This window comes from Ciconia boyciana, chromosome 17 (genome assembly GCF_034638445.1).
Source record: "Ciconia boyciana chromosome 17, ASM3463844v1, whole genome shotgun sequence".
Classification (NCBI taxonomy): Eukaryota; Metazoa; Chordata; class Aves; order Ciconiiformes; family Ciconiidae; genus Ciconia; species Ciconia boyciana.
The window spans coordinates 13,209,706-13,233,199 of NC_132950.1; the positions used below are offsets into that span (position 1 = coordinate 13,209,706).

General features: G+C 39.3%; 1 protein-coding gene across 1 annotated transcript in view; it reads left to right on the plus strand.

The window, feature by feature from the left end:
• The window catches only part of PITPNM3 (PITPNM family member 3), a 114,896-nt gene that overhangs the window by 63,691 nt on the left and 27,711 nt on the right, over positions 1–23,494 (plus strand). Inside the window, exons 6-9 of the mRNA XM_072882015.1 lie at positions 6,498–6,687; positions 9,553–9,672; positions 16,482–16,663; positions 19,306–19,475. Of these exons, the coding sequence (XP_072738116.1) occupies positions 6,498–6,687; positions 9,553–9,672; positions 16,482–16,663; positions 19,306–19,475 (662 nt within the window). The remainder of the gene's footprint in view (positions 1–6,497; positions 6,688–9,552; positions 9,673–16,481; positions 16,664–19,305; positions 19,476–23,494) is intronic.

Below are 23,494 nucleotides of genomic sequence, written 5' to 3' on the forward strand. Positions count from 1 at the left end.
GAAATAAATATCTAAAAGAAGAGTAATTTAACACGTCTTCTTGGTGAGAGAGAATTTACATATGAGCATGTTTTTTACATTTTAAGACAACAAAACTTTAGTATCTGTTCATTCCCAATAGCAGCTACTGTACTTCGAGGTCCTGTAGTGTTTTGTGGTAGACCACTGATTTGCTGTCATTAACCTATAAGAATGCCATGTACAGAAGTGTCTTGAATGGGCTACGAAGGATGTGTCTCTAGGAAACAGTGCTTTTGGCCAATGAAGGCTTCAGGTTGCAGTACAACTAGGATTTGGTTGCATGCATAGTGAGAGGGTTCTGTTAGCTTTGATGGAATTAGCTTTGATGGAGTTTCCTGTCTGAGCAGATCCATTTGCTAACTGGTGTAACCGGAGATGGCACTTGCGAGGTTGCCCTTACTGAGATGGGTGGTTTGCTTTAAGCAGTTTGGTAATTCACTTGCATAAAGGTAGATCGACCCCTGTTCAGGGCTTCTAGAGAGCAACTGGGCGGGAATGCTGCGCATTATAGTAGATACTGGATCAGCTCTTCATTAATGAAGGGCAGTAGGCAAGAACGTCTCAAACATCTTGTCATTGATAAAATTAGTAAATTTCTCAACTAGCATAACTCTGCAAACTTAAATGACTCTGAGCTATAGTAGGGTTATGTTACATGAAGTTCACATTTACATTTCTAGCTGTCAGGTCCTGTTTCTGTGTGATACCAGGTCCTGCTAGGAAACACTAGTTGTTATATGAAGCAGAGAGAATGATTTCATTTGAGGAAGTTGCTTATTAACTGGGGGGTTGGGGGGAGTTTGGTGGGTTTGGGATTTGGGGAGAGTTTTGGGGGTGTTGGGTTTTTTTGGGGGAGGTTGTTTTTTGGGGGGTGGAGTTAAGAAAATTCTCGCGAAAATGTTTTAGTACATGTCTCTTAGTGTCTAGCTTAAAGAGATAGTTCATCAGATCACATTGGCATTAAGTATAGTGGCTTTCTGAGATTCCTGGTAGTCACTTCTGCATTTGAAAACTGTTGTTGTCTAAAAAGCTGTGATAATATTTCGATTTATAGTCACTATGAAATACTAAATGCAGCTTTCAGAGAAAGAGTAGTTAGTGACTGCATCTCAGAGACCTGCTTAGTCTAGTATTTCATAGAATCATAGAATCATTTAGGTTGAAAAAGATGTTTAAGATCATCAAGTCCAACTGTGAACCTAATACTCCCAAGTCCACCACCAAACCAGGTCCCTAAGTGCCACATCTACGTGTCTTTTAAATACCTCCAGGGATGGTGACTCCACCACTTCTGCACTCAAAGCAAGAACATAAGTCTGAACTGTTAACTGTGCGTCATCAATAATACGTTTTGAAGTTCCCTTGTGCAGGTTCATATGAAAGGTATCGTCGCCTTGCAAAACTATTACTACTATTAATTTTAACAATTGTTATGAGTATGGCAGTAACAATTTCAGATACACACTCTTTTTGACAATGCTGTGAGATGTGAAAAAGGACATGTAGTAACTCCTTCGGGAGAGGAAATACGGCTCTAGTTATAGTGTCTACTTGGGGATCAGGAGGTATGGATACTATTCCTGGGTCTGTAACAAATTTCCTGGTTGACCATAAATGAGAAAATCAGTCTGTCAGTGCCTCACTTCTCAAATTTGTTGAATAGAAACGAGGCTAAAATGATATAAGGAGGAATTTTTCTGTCATTAACCAAAGGCCTAACATAAAGCCTGAGAAAGAAACAGGAAGATTTCTGCTGTCTGGTTTGTGCCTCTAGCCTACAATATATGAGAAAAGCTTAAGGGATGTGGGAGTAAGAGAGTACTGTGGTTAAGGTGTGTTCCCTGAAAGCTGGAAAGGAAACAGCTATGCTGAGACTTTACTCTGACAACTAGTACCTTGTTAAGCATGAGAGGAGATGGTTTGTGAGGGAAGGAGAGTGATCTGGGTGTTTCTTTGTCAGATTATTAACACCAAGGAACAAAGGCTGTTCTTAGCCTATATGATTGATGAGATGTTACAGTTTCATTCCAAGCCTATTAAATGGCCAGGTAGCCTTACAAGGTTTGTGCAGAAACGAGGACCATAGCAGCAATAGTGTAACCAACTTAATTTTACTTTTTTTCCCCCACTGAAAAACTTTTCCGTGCAGCATTACTTGCACGCTAAATGAATGAAAGTTTTAGCAGGTGGTGAGCAAACTTTCCACTGAGTGCTGTATGATTGGCTTCCACATCGTCATAACAATAATAGATTATATTCTATCAAGTCTGGTAGTGTAGTTCTGATTGCGCTCTCATTCTGGTACTAGCCCTATTCTAGAGGATAGCTGAGGAGATACAGAATATTCAGTAAGGGAAAGGATTAAAATCTTAAAATGTTTTTGATGTTGTTATCTGTCCCTGGGGCTCTAGTGAAATGAATTTAGAAATAACAAATGGAATTTTCCATTGGATGTATCCACTTCAGTATCTGCTCTTCCTTGCCTACTTTTTCAGTCTTGAAATTCACTCATTAAATGAGAGAACCTTTTCAGGTAACGTTTCTTTCCTTAGTGATATTTTCTTTTACATAAATATTGTAAATGGCATGATAGAGAAAGGAGAAAGAAACACATGCTCTTGGCCCTGCTTGAACTTTTCTACAAGTGTAAACCAGGATTAACTAGTGAACTCTGCAGTGATGGGGAGGAGAGAATCAGATTTGCTTGTTTTCTTGTTTTCTAAGCAAAGAGAAACTTCTTTTGGTTTTGTCTGGGGCTTCCTCTAAGTGATGGTCGCTTTTATAGTCTTTTTGTTGCAGTATAGTGCCCAAGGTTACATTTGAACTTCATGTAGAGCAGAAAAGCCTGCAGAGGAGTTGAGGTGGTCTATAACCACATTTTGGACCGTAAGGTGCAGGAATGGTGATGCCTGCTGTCCAGATGACAGAGTTAAAGAGGAGAGACGGCAAATACATTAAAGTTCTGAAATACTAGCTGGACTTAAAACTGTGACAGGCATATAGGAAGAAGAGGTGACAGGGTGCAGACGAGACTGGTGGAAGGTGTGCCTGACTGTTATCATCAAGGGGGAATACACTGAAACAACCAGGAAAGGAGAAGTGTGTGCATGTCCAAGTTGCTGCCCTGTAAAGCAAGAGGACTGATAGTAGAAGAGGAGGTGAAGCACTGACATAAGATTGGCATTGCCTTGGTATGTTCTTGCGTGGAGCTGCTTGTGATGTACCCATTTGGGGCTGACAACAGGAGAGATGATTCCCTGCTCCCACATTTCTGCAGCTTCATGCCAGCAGCTTTCACAGCCAGAACTCCAGGATGCAGTTGTGGAACATAAACTTGTGGTAAACATTCCATTTAGCAAACTGTGGGGGAGGAAGTGTGTGTTTAATTACTGTAATGTTTCATCGAGGGTGAGCCAGATGACTGACTAAGCAGCAGCACAAGATTTCTTGTTTGGTTTGAATGTATCCTTCATTTTCTGAATGTGCAGGCATAGTGTGTGCCAAGATAGCACAACCCTCTGTTCACCTTGGCACAGGTTTTGAACTAGGCTGTGTCTGTGTGCTGAGTGCCTGGGTTCAGAGGTATTCCACTGCAGCTTTTCATCTGAATGCACCTATGCAGTTCTCCCTGCCTTGCAAGTAGTGGCTTAAAGGAAAGGGATCTTTCAGGGCAAAATCACTCCATCTAGTAAATGTTTCAGGTTGTTTAATCTGGTCTGCTCCCATCTACTCCCATCACTTTCAGTTTCTTGTATCTCTCATATAAAGACACTGTTTAGGCCATCTGTGTAAATTTATAATGCATGACTGATCTCCTGTGACACATCTCTGTCTTTGCTGCTAAGGACAGATAAGGGTTAAAAATAAGGCACATTCTTGTTCCAGCTAGATGAGTTGAGAGCCATCTCTTCCCTTTTCAGGGAGAAAAATATCCCAGAGTGGATCAACTGTTATGCTTTTTATAGCATATGATTTCATGAGCATACGTTGATTTACACCTCAGACTAGAGCTCCTAAATTACAGTATGAGCCAAACTGGAGAACAGTAATTGCAAATTTAGGGGAGGTGGGAAAAAAAAGGAGAGAGAAGGAAAAAAGACCAAAACAAAAGTTATATTTAGGAAGCAAACACTTAAGTAGGAAAGTAAGCACATGAATAATCAAATGAGATGAAAGTGTTTTTTTGGATGAGTTTTGGACTGCTCACTCCCTTGCACGTTCCTTGTGCAGTGGTGGGTCCTGCAGCGTAAGCTCTTGGTGTTGCATTTTCCTAATCAATTTTTTAAAATACTTTTATAATTTAATTATGAATTAAATTGCAGATGCTTTCTGCATTCAGAATAGGCGTTTATTCCCTTGTTCCTCCTTTCCTCCCCCCTCCCCCTGGGTTGAATAACCCCTCACCCACCATCCCCATGGTGCACTCTGAGCTATCCCTGCTGGCAGACGCCGCTGTGCCATCTGTCACTTCTCCCCTGGGAGCCAGGTGTACTCCTGCCCACCATGGAAGACAAGTTCTGTCTTGCAGCCTGGTCATTTGCTGCCTTTTATCAAGGAGGTGTTAGGTTCTAACACTGGTGACTTTATCTGTCAGGCTCTTACCCTTAGTGATTTCAGCTGCTTCCTCGTGATTTCCCTCTCTGTCTCCAGCCTTTGTGCAAGTGTGATGTTTCCAAGCTGGTGCTTTGGAACGACCTCCTGCAGTGTCCTGCCAATGCATCGAGATAACAAGACTTGTGCTCCTTTCAGCTCCAGCGCTGATATTTTACCTGTTTATCTCAGCTTCAGTACTAATACGTAGCATGTCCCAACAACTTCATCTCTTCCGTACACTCTTTCGGTGGTCTGGATTTTTCTTCCCTTTGTGTTGTGTTTATGATAACCACAGAGGTCTCTGTGGCCACAACCTTTACAATAAAATAAATCAGAATTAAAAAACCCAGACCTTCATTTCTAAGCCAGTTAACTGTGGTTAATTGTCTAGACAATAATTGCTCAATTTCAGTTGGATCTATATTCGTTTAGCCATTAAAAAAAATAGTACCAGCTATTCATTTTTCCACTGACTCTGTTTTGTGCAGTTCTCTTGTGAATATTGTTTGCATTTTACTTTTATTGTGAAAACATATGCAGGTGTTCTTTTCCATTTCAAACATTCACTTCATATTTTTTTTTCCTCCTGTGTTTCTCCCTTTCCCTTTCTGAGGTGTTATCTGCCAATTGTTGTAGTAAATGAGGCCTTTTTATGTACGTTTTTAAGGTTCATTTTTCATTTTTGAGAGTTAGTGTTCATAACTGTATGTCTGCTGTGCATTTGGATGGTCTAATCAGCTGGCAAAATGAAGCTGTGTTAATTGGTAAATTGACACAGCTTGGCAGACCAGCTGAGCTCCAGGACACAGAAACTGTTATGCTACTTCGGATTAAAAATAACAAGTCATTGGCGTGCTTCAGCAAGAGGCCAGTGTGGAAATGTCCAGTGAGGTTCAGGACATGAGCACAGACCAGCTTCCATACTTGAGCATTGCAAGTCTTCTATTCTTCCATTACCCTGGTAATAGTCTCAAGGACATAGGTTTTAGCAAAGACATAGACTCTAATTCCATTTCAGGCAGCTTGCTTTTTAATACTGTGATAGCCCACAATGTTCCTAAAGAAAGTGAATACAAAATAGTGTTGAAGTTGCCTGCCTGCAGCTTTGGATGAACTTTGGATGAGCTGAATAATCCAAAATACTTCTGACTTTCCTTTAATCTCTAAAGGACAGTCAACTTACTGTAAGAGAATCTGGCACACGCTAACGTGCCTTGCATCTTTGGCTCTCTGTGAATTGTTTTTCCCACTCGTCAATAAAAATCAGTCAAGACATGATTGGCAGATTTACTGAGAAACTTGCAGGGTGCACATCCAAGCTAAAATAAAGCTGACATCCTATCAAATTTAAGCTTGCATTTTCAGTCAAGTCACCTCCTTTTTGCAGAATGTTACTATTGAAATATTGATGTATGATTTCAGAATGTGTGCAGCTTTCTTCTATCTTTTTGAAGGGATGGGACACTGGGAAAAATGTTTTTATATGCTTTTGAACAATACCTCTGTCACACTTGTGTTCTAGGAAACAATATTCCATTGTGATGATTGGATCCCATTCTTTGATGTAGTAAGTTGTTATATGGAAAAAAAAAAAAGCTGAAATGGAATACTCTCTTTGCTGTTCTAAATTATGTCTACTTATATGTGGAAAGATTGCACCAAGTATGTTTAACTACGGAAATACCTTCTACCATGATCTCGTTCACGTAAAGCAGTAACTCCTTGATTTTTTAAATCAGTTGGATTCTGAGAGAAAATGATCCTTCCTGTATTCTCTCATTGTGAACTGGATTGCCCAACCCATTTCTGTTAATAAGTAACTGTTCATTCATACTGTGTGCTGCCTCTTGCATTTTTCCTGATGATAGCATGTCCTTCTCTAGCCTAAATCCCTACAGCTATGACGAGAGCTGTCTCAGCAGCAGTGAAGACCACATCCCACTGGCTGCCTTGCCCTTGCTGGCTGTTTCATCCCCTCAGTACCAGGATGCAGTTGCCATGGTGATCAGTAGAGCCAATCAAGTTTACAATGAATTTCTCAAATCTACAGATGGGGCTGGTTTTAATGGACAGGTAGGACTATTTTCTCTTACATCAAAGTAAAATTCCTTCAGAGCAAGGCTGTTTCTTTTCAAGCCATTGTGTTGAGGGTTTTGAGGTATGAGTGTGGGACAGTATTGCAAATATGATGAATGAATGTTAGCACAGGATTACCTATGCAAAATACCTTCTCAATGCCCAGCGTGAGAAAGACACTTCTGGAATCCTGTGCAGTGTCTAACCTGGACTCACTCAGTTCGTAGAAGATACTATACCTCCTCCAACAAGCTTTTTGACCCCTAAGCTCTTACTAAGCATTGCTATGAACTCTGGTAATGTGTAAGAGCCTTAGTTGTGTGGTAAGGGTGGTATGCTAAGCAGTGAACAAGCATGCCAGCCCAAGACAAATGATAATCTATGTTACTGAGTTCCTCACACACCTACTGTAGCTGAAAAGTTGGGACATCTCTGACTAAGAGCGTAAGGAATCCAACATTTAACTATTGCTATTTCTTTTTTGCCTCCATCACAGTAGTAATAAAACAATTGACAGTAAAGTAACTTAGAAGAAAAATACTCAGTTGCCAGCAGTGTTGCAGATTTCCTGTGTAACTTTGGGAAAGTCATGTAATTTTTCTGGTGTGACCCACTCCCCAGTGAAGTCACCTGCAGACTTCTTCCAGCTGACGTGTCACAGTTATTCTTGCTTCTCCATCTTTAGACTACAAAAACCAGTACTTTCCTGCTTCACATAGAATAAATGTGATACGGCTACTCTGTGTGAGTTACTGAAATATACTGCTACTCTGTGTGAGTTACTGAAATATTTGTGGTAGGGCCCTCTACGTAGCTGGAAGCATGCAATTCCTTAAAGTACAGTGACCTCCGGACTTCAGAAACAGAAAAAAAAAAAGACATTTAATATAGAGTACAGTGTAATCTTTGAAGGAAAGCATGTGTCTTATTACACAAACAAATTCTTTTCCTTAGCAGTAATAAGATTATGCTGTGGCACATTAGTATTTTTAGACTAAAATTTGGTTTGAAGCCAGTTGTAATATCCATAGTAAACTATTCTTTCTTGAAGCATAAAAACAGCCCAGCTGCAGCCCAGTGACAGAACATTATGAAAGGTGAGATTATGTAACTAAGAATTATCCCAGTTACAGAAATAATTGTGGAAACAATTCTCTCAATAGAAATTGAGTGTTATGGGTTTTTTTCTTTGACAAAGCTACAAAGACGTCTCCTTGATGTGTTTTACAAACCATGTATATTAATATTTCATGTGGAAAAGTCTGCATGACCTCTGTATGCGCCACAGAATTTTCACCATCAACAATTACCAGCATTGTTAGAATGGGATTGAATTCTCTGTGCTGTCTACAGTGCTTTGCTTTGGTCCTTAGAAATCTCAACTCTACCTCTGAATAAGTCCTGTACTTCTAAAATACATACCATATAACCTGACCCCCACCCTGTGTGTATATTACTTTCCATATTTTGGTCTCTTCTGTCCATTTATATTGCAAGTTCCTTAGATCAGAGATTGCCTTTTTGGTTTTATACAGTATCTGGAACAAGTTAATTCCATTACCTTAATGCCAATAATAATGAGGATTAGACATGGAATGGTAAATTGAAGGAGATGCTATTAATCCCCCACAAAACGTGCTGTTAATTTTATTAAGGTTACCTGTATCATATAATTTTCAGTTCTTTGTGGACTTCATTGTGTGGTGTAGGAATTTGAAAATCAGAGAGTAAATCAGCATGCTGTTCAACTGTATTCAACTTTAGAACCAGAATTGTCTTAGGATAGATGTTACCTTAATGTATTCTGATATTTTATTTTATTTTTAAAAATGTTTTTATCCCAAGAAATTTCCTTAGTTAAGAGAGTGTGGTATGTGGAGATCACTAAGAGAAGTTTGAGGTTTTTCCCTACCTGCATCTTGAAGCACGTGCTTTTCCTAACACGCTTCACTTTGAAGAAATCATGCACAACATCCTGTTATCCAAAACTTGTAGTTTAGTGTTGCAGCCAAGCTGAATTAAGGCTAGAAGCAAGTTAAGTTTTGTAAGGAGAGGTAATGTCTTCTGTTAAACTAATTGGAGTTGGGAAGAACAGACTAGACGTTTGCTTCAATTTGAGAACTGGAGAGAAAGGGTTGCTGGAACCTGTGGAACCGTGGGGGTTGTTATCAAGGAGAAAGGTAATACAGCTATTGCTCATCCTCAGACACAGGCAGGCAGACAGGGAGAAAGAATTGTCTCCTATGGGATGAGGAGGTGTTCAGTGGAATTGGCTTGTGAGGTAGATTTTAGTGTGCCATAAAACTACTCCAACTATTGAATTCCCAATTTTAGTACTCTATGTATTTCAATTCCCACACCCATACTTTGAAGGTAGCTTGTATGTTTATATTAAATGTGAAGCAAGAGTGAATCTCTGCTTAATACCTCATTTAAAAGTTCCATTCCCTTGTCCTGACAGGGGAGTACCAGTCTGTTTTTAATCTGTTGCGATCCTCTTCCCTATATGACTCTGAAGGAAAAGTTAAGTGGTTTGATATCTTTGTGAGACCAGTGATCTGGATTTTTCGAGCTGGAATCTGGCTGCAAGCAGCTGGAAGAATTCTAGCCTGTTTGGCAGAACTCCCAGCTGGTCAAAATAGTCCCTGGGACAGATACTCTTGGCATAGGGCATATGTCTGGAGATAAAAGGAAGTGGGAGAAGGTGGCTACACATTTTCAGCTGCAATAGGAACCAAGGTGTAAAAAAGACAGGAACAAGGGTGTAAAGTAAGACAGCAACTCCTCTGCAGTGCTGTGATGCTTTTTGTTTCTTCTAAAACACTTGCTACATCTCCCAAAAAAATCTTTTTATTTCCTCAGGTGTGTCTCATTGGTGACTGCATTGGAGGAATTTTGGGCTTTGATGCCATCTGCTATAATTCTAATACAGCTGATGAGAGTCGGAACAGTAGCAGGAGAGGAAGCATCAGCAGCATCCAGGTGAAGAGAAAAAAATCCACACAGCTGAAAACCTATAGATTCATTCCCTGGAGGAAATCGGCTCCATATAAACCAGAGAAAATTTAAGGATTTGGTAAATTGCCATGATAGCATGGGATTTTGCTCTTATATCAAAAAATTGCTGTCTGAAAATTAAGTCTGCAGCTTCAGTTTTATGGTATACCAATGTCACTAGTAAAGGCTTTATCTGTAAATCTTTAAAGTAGGGTTACCAAGTGCCCTTTATTGTATCCCTGACTGTAGAGGCAAACATGTCCTCTCTCAGTAATCTCTGGTAGGGTCCTGTTTTTGCCAAAGTCTCTTATCTTTCTTTTTATATTTTTTTATTTATTTGTTCACATAGGGTCTAGAATTCCTTATGCTACTGCCTGGGGGTAGTCTAGCATTAAGATGTGTTCATGCGTAAGTTTTAGTGACTGGTGAAAGAATGCATCCTTCCTGATAAGGAATGCAAGTCACCTGAGGATCTGTGAATGGACCACTGAGCATGACAGTGTCTATATGAGTGCTACATTTGGAGAGAAGGGAGGATTAATTCTAACTGTGATACAGGAAAGATTTTATGATAGTAAAAAGCACAATTTTTTAAAGTAATGCTAGCATATAAGCTTCATTATTGTGTTCAACACTTAGGAAAGAAAACTGAAGTTCAACTAATCTTACGTACTTCAGACTCAAGTGGATATGGAGAGGGGGTGTAGTGTGTTAGATTGGCACTGAGTGAGGTGCCCACGCTCCATTCTTTGATGGTTTTGTGACCCTGGCCAAATTGTTTCATTTCTTGACTCTTTAGTTACCTCTCTCCTCAAAAATGGGCTCAGTGATACCAACCTGCTTGGTTCAGTTGAGAGCTATGTGCGATGGGAGTACTCTCGAGCAAAGAGATGTCCTTGAAATGTTTCCAGGAAGGAGAATCACTCAGCATTAGTAACATGGCTCTGGATTCTCAGCAGCCAGCCTTTGATAGTACCAGCACTGAGGACAGCGCATTGCAAGCAAAGTAAATGGAGAAATGGTCCTCCTGGATCCCAGTCCTACAGTGGGGTTGATTGTGCAAGGGCTGCTGCTGAATCTGGGAGTGGGGATTTGCCTGGATAAAGGCGAATAGGATAAAGGCTGAGCTTTAGGGAGTGTAGGTTCTTTTGACTTCCCTGCTCTTGCTTATAGTTTCAACTTTCCTGTATTCCTCTCTTTCCTGATACCACAGAGCTTCTCTTCCCATTCCTCTCTCTATCTTTTCCCTTTTCTCCTCTTGTCTTCATCTCTATGACTCTGTGTGTTCAGAAGAAGTAAGTATTCCTTTCCTTCCTTATCTTGTCTTTCTGTCCATTGTTCTCAGCTTGCTCCTGTGAAACACATTCAGGAGGACTCTTTTTTTTTACTGTTTTTTTTTTTCCCCTTCCTTGGTGTGTCCAGTAGAAATGGATCTCATTGGAAGAGTTTGAGAGGCAGAAATATAAGAGAGTTTTTTACTTTACCATTTCACAGGTGTCAGGGGCATTTGTGAAATGAAACTAGTTGGAAATAAGGATGAGACTGAGGTACTCTTAACCATTGCATTTTATGTTCTGGTTATAAACGGTGAAAATAGAGTAAATTAGGTCTATATAGTTCCCTTCTTACTCTGTTTATTTTGAAGTGGTCTATAATAATAAGCTAGATAGGTGATGCAGTGACCATTACATTCTCTGAATAGTTCACAGTTTTAGGCACTAGAAACTTCCTTTTGGAGTGAGAGGGCCTGTTAATTTAATGAGGCAATGTCAATAAGGAATTAGAATGTTACATTCTTCTTCTACCCCAGATGAGTATTTGTTGGTTTGTGTGTTGTAGTCTGTTTTCTGTATTTTAGCTGCCAATATACACTAAATAATCAAGTCAGGATTATCCATAATAGATAGTGACTTCTACAGTATAGGCAGAAATGTGAATGATTACTGAGATCATGATGCTTGTTGCATGTACATGCTTGTACAGGGCAGTATTTGAAAATCTACCTGCATGTTCAATAAAATAATCTGCAGTAGAGCAAGTGTCACTCTGCTCAAACCAGACTAGTAACTCTTGCTCTTTAAAAATCAGTTACATTTGTAAATGTCAAAATACTTCACAAAGAAAGCCAGTGTTGTCATCATCATCATCATATCACTCCTTGGGTTATTAAAGGACAGAAGGATGAAGTGAACTTGGTTCATCATCAGAAGCAAGACCCAAAGTCTTGTATTAGCAATCTCTGTACTTGGTTGGGAACACTGTCTCTTGGAAGAGGAAGATGGTTCTCTTTTGTTGCAACAGCTAAAATACTCATAATTTAAAAGTAGACAACTCTTCATTAGGAAGAATGGAGAAATTTGAAGATTTGCCTCAAATGGATCAAGGATAAATAAAAGCCACCTGTGGGGGACTGATTCGGATCCCAGTGTCGATACCATTTTACTGCAGATGAGATTTTAATTGTGGCATGTGGGGGAGCTGAAAGAGCTTGTAGCAATGGAAGACAAGCTTTGTAACTGTTTACAATGCAGCGAATAGTCTCTATACTGATCACCTCAACCTTCTTCTGTGTTGCCTAATGTCTTTTTAAGTGGTTTAGTATATTTTTTGGAACTATTTCTCACTCCCTGATCTGGCTAATATAAATGCTGAATTGGCTCAGTCTCTTTTGCAGTATACAAGAAAGACTGTGTCATGAAGGTGAACCTAAATGCTCAAACCAGTGAGATTAAAATCTGGCCAGGTTTTTGAATAGGTTTGAATATGGGATTTAAAAAAAAAAATTATTTTTTTTTTTAAGTATTAGACTACTATAAATTTGAACACTTTCTTTTCACCATAATGCCACAGTGTGCAGACATTTTGACATATGCTTAGCATCTGATGTAATTTTCACCATTCAGATGCAGAGAAGGCCCAGATGGTTTAGAGAAGTTAATTTCTCAGTGATCGTTCTTCTCACCAAATAACCTTCTGTCTCTGTGAAATGGTTGTCAGGCTTTCCCTATTGAATGGCTGTTCAGTAACTTGTGTAAAATGAATTTGGTCCCAGTTCAGTCCCCAAGGGACTATTACATGAACAGATTGTTCATGGGATAAAAGCCAGCTCCAGAACTGGCACTAACTATAGTTTCCAGGTTCCCTATTCTTGGGAATAAGACTAATTATTCACTTGTCACAGAAGCCAGGAGGTCCTCTTGGCTGTTGAAGACTATAGGTGGAATAGTGTGGGAAGGTTCATCTCATAGATCATGTACTGTTGCTGTCTTGGTTTCATTTTCCTGCAACTCATCTGCATAATTCTGGAGAACAGAGTAGGTTCTTCAACATCTCTTCTTGACATGAAATCTCACCCCACGTGCACAAGGGCTGCTAATGTGCTCCAGTACTGAGTGAGGTTATGGGAAATACCTGTCCTATGAACTTGTTCTTTCTGTAGCTTCAGAGAAACAGATTCAATTAGCATGTTTTCCACAGTCTGTCTGCATGACTTTGGCCAAGTCTCTTGATCTGTCATGCCTCAGTCCTTGTCTGTAAGCCTTGCACTCTTTCTCACATCCCCTGTTTTGTCTAGTTGGATTTTACACTCTTTGCAAGTTGCTTAAAAGTACTAAGCATGATAAAGTCTATTTTCATTTGGGACATTTGCTGTTATGAATTGTGAAGAGCGTTCCAATGACACTTCAACAGTGTAATGCAGTGGCATAATACTATGTCCAAGAAGACAGGTGCAGGGAGCGGTGGTAGAGAAAATACAAATGAGTGTGAGGAGAGTTGTATGCAACAAGGAACAGAACAACTCTGAATCCTGCTCTCTTGTACAATGCCTAGCCAATTTCCCAGTGACCTTCCCTAGGGTCATCTCACAGAGGTCTAGTCCCTTGTCCTTCTAAAACTACTTTTTTCTTCCCTTATTGAACTCTCTGTGGCATGTATGCTTTGGAAGACCTGAGTTTTACCCATAGAAAATCAAGTTTAAAATGTGTTGATTTTGACCGAAGAAAATGAAGGCTTTCTTCTGCAGTGCAATAATAGCATGCCATGTCCTGCTAACTCACTTTAGGTGATGGTTATTATACTACAGTTTCACCAAAAAAAAGAAAAAGCAGCTAGCATTTTACTGTGTCTCTGACAGAAACGTTGTGCCCAGTAAATCAATGTGCACAACTGAAATGCTAGGTATGCTAGGTTAACCTTAATGATAGCAGTGTAGAAGAGGGATCTTGATGTTTTTCCCACACAGTATTGTTCTGAGACTGCCAAACTCCTGCCAAATTTGACCTGAGATTGTCTTATGACACCTGAGATTGTCTTATATTTCTGCAAGGAGAACCTGTTATTGAAGCTTAGAGGACAAAGGTGGATTGTTGCCAGCTTTCAGGGATGAAGATACTAGCTTCCATTACTAAAAAGTCTTCCTAGCTAGTTCTGTGGTGATACAAGCTAGTTTTTAAATACTGTGGAGAAATATGTGTGTGACTAAAAGAAAAGTGTTTGGTGTTACGTTACTGTCCGCTCTGCCTTTCCAACAGCCAGCCTTCTTCCTAAGACCACCAGCAAATCAAGAGACCTAAACAAAAATATTTAATCATGTTGAGTTCCTTGCATCTGCTTTCTTGCTCTGGCACCTTCAAGGGTTCCCATTTTTCTCAAGCCATCAACAGGAATTCCTTTTTAAAAAGTAATGGGAGCCGAGATGCTGACATATCTGCCATGTGATTTTAACGAAGATGGCCTTAAAATGTCACCAGGGTTTCCTTGACAGCACTGATATGGTTTTCAGAAGTCACTGATGGTATGGTGTTTAAGAGCTTGACCTGCAGCCCATTTAAATCAATGGATTTGTCAGTGCATTTCATGGGCTTTGGTTTAGTCTCCAAAAATTCCCTTTCAGCTATGTGTATGTGGATTCACCTCCATTTTATGTGCCACCATGAATATTCTTATGCACTCTAATAAATTTATTCATAATAAAAACACCAACGTAGAATTTTAGGCAAAGGTTGCAAAATATTTGTAGCATGCAAGTTACAATTTAAAATCATAAATATATTGCATTTTCATGGCACTGTTGCTTGGGAACAAGCTAGAGATCGGAACTCATCACGAAGGGTAAGAGGTAAATAAATACCTTTGCTGAATCAGTTTGTGATAATCATGAGGCACAAACAGATAAAGAAATGTTGTTCACTTATGTTCTTTAGAATTCACCCCTAAAAAGTTACTCTGTAAGAAAGTCTGTCAGGAACACTTTGGTTCTAGGGATTTTGGCCTTGAAAGGTCCCTGATATTCTGGAGAACAGATAGAGTTGCTAAAAATGACTGATGTTATAAAAGAGCTTCAATGTAAGGTTGTAAACTGCGGGGCAGCTCAGACTACATAGAGTCAGTGTCAGGCTGAAAAAAAAGTTACTGGTTACATTAAAAAATACAAGTAGGGCCTGTAGTTGGTTCTGGCTTGAACTCAACAGAAGCACTTATTTTAGGTGGAGAGTTGATTTTGGTTTTACATCACTGTAGCATACAAAACGGTGGCAGCAGTCAGCTGCCAACACATGACAGGAGCCCTCATCTCCTACCTGGTCCTGTGAAATAGTTCTCTGCGCTCATTAACAGTAACAAGTACAAAAAAATGAGGCTTAGTTTTAGCATTGTAGATACATTAGTATTATGCCAAGGAATGTCCTAAATCTTACACAACTTTAATATGAAAGTTGGCATGATGTGAATTTTGCTACGTTACTATGACATGCAGAAAGAGATTCCTATGTGCATGTTAAGTTTTTTCATTGTACCATCACAGGAATAATTGACTGTGAACATGCTGGTCCTAAACTGATCTTCTGCAAGTTATTAAGATGGTAATGCTAGTTGTATCATCATCCCATGAATTCTAGTACTGTATTGTAAGAGTTAGTAGAATATGGATGAAAACCAATAATTACGCAATTAGAAGGGGCTTAACTGTATATGTATCAGTGTGCCTTGTTGATGTTTGTATCTTTGAAGTTTTGTAAAAATAGATTGTCAGGCATTTTCACACTGTCTTATTTTGTTGATCTGAATAGAAGGAGATTTACACAGAATTGGATTACACAGTTGTTAGAAAGAACCAGACCTTGCATGCCTCATGCACCCAGATCTCACACATGAATGGGGGGGGGATTCAGTCTAGTGGCGTTAGTTTTGAAAAGCAGCGTTTGCATTGGCTACTGAAATGGATACAGGAATAAAAGTCCAGGGGTAATAGGGATATGTCAGGCAGGATGCTGGTGCAAGCTGCAGAAGTGCTGGAGGAAATGGACAATAAAGAAATCTATTTCCTATTTTAAGGGGTACCTTAAAGATATGGTACCACTCGTCTCCTCTTGCATCCCGCAGAAGTTCACATTCTTAAAAAATCAGGTCCCACATCCATGGAACATGATGAGCAAGACCATTAATGTTGTAATGGGCATTTTGTGCACTCAGGTAAGACCCCTTCTGATTACCTTATGATATTTATAGTTCTCTAAGAATGATGAAGTCATGAGGGATAAGGCTTTTGTGTAACTCCTCCTCCCCCTCGCCCCCTAAAATTGCTGATTCTCCTTCCAGCTTTTAGGCTATACGTCTTACAGGGAAATCTAGTCTTCATCTCTTTCCTTATCTTCTACTGCAGAGAGAAAGTCTAACCCCTTCCACCTTTTCTGGATAAAGTGAGATCAAATGGATAAATGCAGCCATTCCATATAAGCTCTGTCATATTTTGGTCACTGTCTAAATCTTCCTTTTGCTCTGTTCATTCTCTGAAGGATAATCCCCTCTTAGCAGAGGACTCCAGTCTGGGTGGCAGCAAGCGCCTGAGCAAAAGCAATATTGACATCTCTGGAATCATGGAGGATGAGAAGCCAAGGCAGCCGCTGCCTAGGAAACAGAGTGACTCATCCACCTATGGCTGTGATGCTATCACCCAACATCACGCTTTCCTGTCTAGGTAACGAGCGTTTGATGTCTGAGTAAAAGAAATAGGCTTGCCATTGAATGGGGCATGTCAGCACCAGAGCAACAGAATCGTGTTTATTGTTTGTGGTGTGTTTCTGGAGGTTTGCTTAAAGTCCCTGTATACCCCTCAAAGAAAACCATACATAAAGTGGGTCTAGTATGAACTTACTCACACGTGGAGAGTTTTTTATTTAATCTTTATGCAGTTGTGAGAGTTTTGAATATGCAAAACAATGCAAGTAGTTCCATTTCTTCAGTGTAGCCCACACAAATCAAGATGGATGAATGCTTTATAATTCTAGATTTCTGTTACATTTTTCTTTCTAAAGATCCCTCTGGCTTCACTTACAGGCTTTCTATTATTCTGTAAAGAGTTAGAGAATTGCTTTAGGTGCTTTCATTGGTCTATGAGCTGTTCAGATCAGCTTTAAAACAAAAAAAAAACCCTGCATATATATTTGGTTTAAATGAGGAGGAGGCTAGGGGAGGAGAGTTAACTTAATTAGCTTTCAAGGATCCTAAGAAACCTTTAAAACACAGGTTTGATGGGAAGATAAGAATTCCCTTTTTCTCATTGTTTCTGCATGTTCTAAGCTATTTGGTTTTTTACTTATCTGAATTCTTTGTGCTTTTTTTCCTCTGTCCATCATCTTATTTCCTTTATTTAATTGGGAGTGATGCAGAGGGAGAAGTCTTATTGTGTGTTGAAGTTTCAGTTCTGCTACAGTTGAGTATAGTGTAGACTTACTACTGTGCTTTACTTCAAGTCTGGCAGTTTTGTTAGTAGCAGTTTAAGGTAATTTTCTTTTCTTGCTTTGACTGAATGTACTTTGCTTTGCTTTCGTTGACTATTCTGCTTTTATTTTCAAACCATTGGGTTTTCTGGATATGGGTATGTTGTAAAGTGTCTTCCCTCTGAGGCATAATGGTTGTTTTTCACTTGTCTATGACTGAAAACATGAAGATTTTTCTGGTCAGTCACTTTTAGGTTCTTGTGTAGAAGGAGTACTGTGTTATGTTTAAAGCATAATGTTGGCTTGTATAAAGCACTTCAGACTTGGGGAATAATAGGATAATTAAAGACAAAAATAACAGTTTTCTTCCAAGCCTTTTTTCATTTCCTGTGTATCTATATGATTTTAAACTGAAAGCTTTATATGCAGCTGTACTTAAGCAAGCGGATAGAAAAGTGTTATCTTCCATTCACGTTTTGGACTCCTCAAGCTTTAGGCTGTTGCTAAGTTATTGAGGAATAGTTGGCCAAAAGCAGGTTAAAGACAGCAGAAAAAATTCCTTGGTAATGTAAAGAGCGGGGAAAAAACCACAAATCAAACCAAACCATCTCATCCTCTGACCCACCCTGTACATAGAGATTCCAAGCCTTTCGTTTCCTGTCTGTGAGACTTGCGTAAGATCATTAAGACTTTTTTCCCTATGAGCTCATTTACTACAATGTAGAGGTGGTGTGTCAGTGTGAGTAATGAGGTTACAAAGATCGCTCTTTCACGCAGAGTGTCCTTGTCCTACACACTGTGGTTGTGTTTCAGTGTGTCAGCTTGTGCTTTTTGTCCAAATGCTTTTGGCATAGAGAGGTAACTCCTAACTGGTTTGCCGATGATGGATTTAATTCTTGGCTTTCTTCATTTCTACCCTAAATGGGCCCTAAGCTTGGTCCCCAGAGTTTCAGTTAATAACAACAAGTTATAAACTGAGAATGTCACTAGGTTCTCAGATTGAAAGAGAGGCCTGGTGTCTTGGTGATTCAGGACCAGTCTTCAGGATTTCTGGACTCTGATCCATGCTTGGCCACAGATGCAGAGTGTGGTGTGCAGATTATTCATGAGGGCTTCAGTTACAGCTCTGGTTGAAGTCAGCACAGTCAGCATCTCTCAGTCAGGTTCTGCATGTTCTGGAGGCATGTTCTGCTCTGTCTCATGACTGGACAGCAGGTGTATATGCTATTTTTCTGCTTCTGAATGTAGTAATTTCATCTCCAGCAGAACTAAATGAGGGGCAAGTCTTTTCTCCATCAGTGAGGGATAGGTGATCTGTATTTACCTCATGCAGGTATGGCATACAAAGTAAAGGAAAGTGTTTAAATCACTTAAAAGATTAAAAGCTGTCTATAAGCATCACTAATTTTAACCTGTAATAAATAGTTGAAAAGTATTGAAATTCTAGTCCATAGCTCAGGGAGAGGATTAGAACAATGTTTTTTATGTACCCATGTAACGTACTTTATGACTGTAACCTTTTAATACCATTGTCCTTATACAACTTGAGTAGGTTAGAATTTGTAGCAGAAGTTTCAGAATAAGCGTACACACAGCTGTACTGCTAAAAGGGAGGGGAGGTAAACTTCAGTCTTCAGAGTCCTTGTGTAACTTACCATAAGTATTCTGTAGAATAACTGTAGAAAACTTTTGCATGTTGAAGGTAGTAAATTTACTGAATAGCTGCACTGGAAATCATTATAAGTGGATGCTCTACTGCAATATCTATCTACAGTTTAAGGCATATTGCTTGGATCTAGATAGAGATGCTAGAGCTTTCTAAGCAGCCTGTTTTGGGAATGGATTTTTTCTCTGGATGCCCTCTTCATTATTGTTGAATCAGTGCATTTTCTTTGCTCAGTATCCACTCAAGTGTGCTGAAAGATGCTGCAGACTTTCCTCCTGTGAATTCCAGTCTCTCAGAAGTAAACCTGGGCCGATTTGAATTTGAGGTGTCTGATTTCTTCCTCTTTGGATCGCCGCTTGGTTTGGTGCTGGCCATGAGGAGTACTGTTCTGCCTGGCCTGGATGGTAAGCTCTTTCTGGGGTTAGCATACAGGCTGCTTAATGACATTCGTAAACAAAAAGACTCCTATAAAAGGAGGTAAATAAAGGAGCCTAGTTGAAGACTGGGGAGTGAGGTAAGTTTTTTCCTCTAAAAGGTGGGAGTCTTAGTGTAGGTAGGTACTGAGGTGATGAGGGTTGTTCCAGGGGTGTCACTGCTCACCCATTTGCAGTAGTCTGTCTTTTGCTCTGCTGTTAATCCTGTATTCCATGTCATACAACATGAAGCTTACACCTCACCAAGGATCAGTCCTTGAAAAAGATACCAAAAACAACATCTGTGCTTGGTTCAGCATTGCATCTTGTTCATGTCTGGCTTCATGGGTAAATTTGGCCCCCGGGTGTGTTGGTTGTGAGCCATTTTTTCCTCTCTGGTAACAGAGCCTAATGATCAGACACATAGAGGATTTTTTTTGGTTTATTTCTAAATACATCTGGATTTTTTCAGTTAAAGTAAGAGCTTACTTTACTTTTCAAAATTCCTTGTGTCTTTTGCCTCTTTGCATTGTATGAGGTTTGGATAGCACAGCATCTTCATAGGAAATTATATGTTCCTTTATCAGGTGAGGGAGAAAAATCAGTTGCAATAGTGAGAAGAGAAGACAAATCGGGACTCCCAATTTTTTTTCTTCTCAATTTATAGACTTTTGAGTAATGTAATTTGACTGAGCTTTCAAAGTCACATTTGATTTCAGGAATAAAATGGAATGTAATGTCAACTGAAAATTATTTTACCTGCCATCATGAAAAAAATGACCAAACCCATGTCTTTCAGAGCCTTTAGAAATCTGGTAGGATATTTTTAGCAAGTTCCATGGACTTACAAGAGAGGATAATTAAACTCCCATTTTGCATTTCATTCCTCATATTTGCAGTACTCAGTTTTGTTCACATTAAAAAAAAAACCCAAAGCTCAGCTAAAGAGAATGGGAATTCATACATATTTTCTCACAAACTAAGGCTTTTTGCTTCTGTGAAAGAGCTGTCAGGGAAATTAACAAAAATTACATAGGTGATGGCTGGCTTTGAAAACTGCACTGCAATTTGTTTTTCTGTCTTAGGGATTTCTTTACAAGATTAGCAACACTTCCCTCTGAAAGTGGTGGGGGGTTTGGAGCAGGGAGTTAAGGGGGTTCTTTGTAGGACTTCATGTGGAAAAATCTGTCAGTATCAATTTGTGCACATGGATTCAAATTCTTTGAGCTAGAATTCATATTTTTGCAAGATGCCGTGATTTCCATTTAATGAATCATAATGGACACATTTATTCTGGAGTCACATATGAAATAGAGCATGCATCTGTTTCATTAGATACCTTTTTAGAGTCTTTGAGGACAAATGCTGATTAGCAGATGCCAGTTACTGCACAGTAAGTAGAAAATCCTGGCAGTGTTTGGTACATGAGTACCTCAGTGACAGACATTGACACATCTTTTCGTATAGCCAGTGGTGGCTGTCAGCAGTTGACTGTGTGTGGTAAGCCCTCCCATCAGTTAGTCCTGATGAGCACAGGTGAAATTCACGTTTTGCTTCAAGGGAATGTACACATGTATTGAAAATGTGTGAAAATTTAATGGAATTGTGGCTTTTTGCAAGAGGGATTGCTCTGAAGTGATACAGTTTTTGTGTGTAATTCTCTGTGCAATCTGAAAGTCTTCCCTTGAATGCTGTGCTGCATATGAAAGCATTTGTGTATTCAAAAGTGTGACAATTACGTTTAGAAGTCATTGCTGGCCATATAAACATGCCCTTTAGAAGTAATGTTGGATTCACAGAGGTGAGAGCTGCCTTCCTGAAACGTTATATTGTGAAGTAGGATCACTGGGACAGGGGAAGCTCAGCAAGCTGATTGTAACCTTTCCCTGCCTGAAATCCAGGCAAAGCATGAACAAGGTGAAAATGAGGCTACTGGGATTTATCTCAGGTTGTAATTCTAAAAACAAAGTGACTTACCATATTTTGACTATGTTTTGTATGAGTCCGTAATGCTGTTTTGAACTTGAAACTCATCTGTGTTACTGGGGAAGGCTGCAAGGCAAGAGAAGAAAAAAGAGACAGCTTTGCCCTGACTGCTAAGAAGGGAATTTCTGAAGGTTACCATTACTGTATGTGCTTGCCATTTATTGATGATGATGTCTTTAAGTCCTTTAGCAAGATATCTGAGACATGGCTTATGGACAGTGAAACTGATAAGATTGGGGCAAGGTATAATGTGTGCATTCCACAGTTTTCCACTTGCTACAGGAATCTAAAGCAAGCTCTTCTGCATAGCAAGTGTTCCTGTTACCAGTTTGGAAGAAATTAATGTACCATACAATTACATTTTTACCTTTAGATACTGGAAAGCAAAAAGCAAACTCACCTTCTGAGTCCTTCTGTAATTATTTTGGTGGCAGCTCTGTCCACAGGTCAAAGTTCCCTTCTCATTTATATTTAAATTTATAGTGGATGAATGAGATAACTATAAAGAATTGGGATTAAGTAGAGATGGATGGCAAATTTCAGTGCTTAAATACTTTACTGGACTGGGACTGTATGTTTCTAAACTCTCTAGCCAGTAGTCCTCCTTTCCCCAATCTCAGCTCTGGTACCCTCCAGACACTTTGACAGGAAAATTTCACATTAATTACTAGTATTTTAAACTATTTTCTTCAAATTGGCTCTCACTTCCATCCTCCCTCTGGTATCCTGCAGGGAGCATGCTTTGAAAGCAGCTCAACTGACTGGCATTTCAAACACATTCCAAGGTGAGCAGAGTCTACTTGAAGCATAACTAGTCCTTAGAGGTACACATGGTAAGAGAATCCCATTTTAAAGTGATAATGATGGTGCAGTTGAGAGGAAAACAGACAAATTGAAATCTGTCATGCAGATAGTTGGAGGTTACGTGAGAAGAGTCAGGTGCCCTTTTTACTGAAGTGAAATGTAGAAAGCTGCCTGGAAATGTGAGAAATAAAATTCAGGATGTTTTTATTTATTTGTTTTGTTAGAGTCAGTTTTTAAAATAAAGGGGAAGAAAATTATATCCAGAAGTTTGCCTGTTCTGTCTGCAGAACAGATGCATTTTGTTGTGTTTTACTTTCTCAATATTTATTTATCTTTACACTAATGAAAGTGTGGCTAAAACCAAGTCTTCATTCTAATTTTTTATTTCCTTGCCAAATGTCTTTTAATTATCTTCTGTCAAATATTCTATTGGTCTGTTAGTGCTTCCATGACAGTTCTTCTGGTTACCCTCTAGCACTCTCTTCTGTAGTCCTCCCACTGTTTAGTCTCAGTTCTTATTTTCTAAAGTACTGATCATTTGTGTGCCTCTGACAGATTCTTCCACTCTCTGTGTGCTGATTATCCTTGGAAGACGCTTGCTACCCTATGAAAATATCAATGTTTTTTAGAATTCCGAATATATCACGAACATTTAGTTACATCCACAAAGTGGCACGGTTCTACCTTAGGATGGTTGTAATGGTAGGGTGTTTTGCACTTGTTCTCAATGATCAGGTTGGGAACGAATACTGCTAAATGCTACAGTAGTAGGAAGTAATCTCCTTTGGACCATGATACGCTATATTCCTTTGCCAAGTTGGAAGAGGGGTATGAAAACAGCCGATAACTCAGAGGACATGCTTTCTTTTTGCCACTAAATATCATTATTTGCCCTATGCTGACAACTTCCATAACCCTGCTGTTTGCACTCCTGGCTTTCTTTGTGCATATACAGAAGGCAGACGTATACAGAAAAAGTTCCTGTACAAGAAGTATTAGGTGCAATTAGGCAACTGATTTAATTACATTAAGCACTTCCATTATGTTTGGCTCTGACAGTTAATATTAAGCATGACAAGAAAGAGAATAAACCAATATACTACTCACTAGGGAAGGAAGCTCTAGTTTAGTAGGATAATACCCAGTTTACTGCTCTACTTTATAAGCACTAGATCCCTAAATACATATGTTAAAGTTATAGGCATGCCAAAATATGGTTT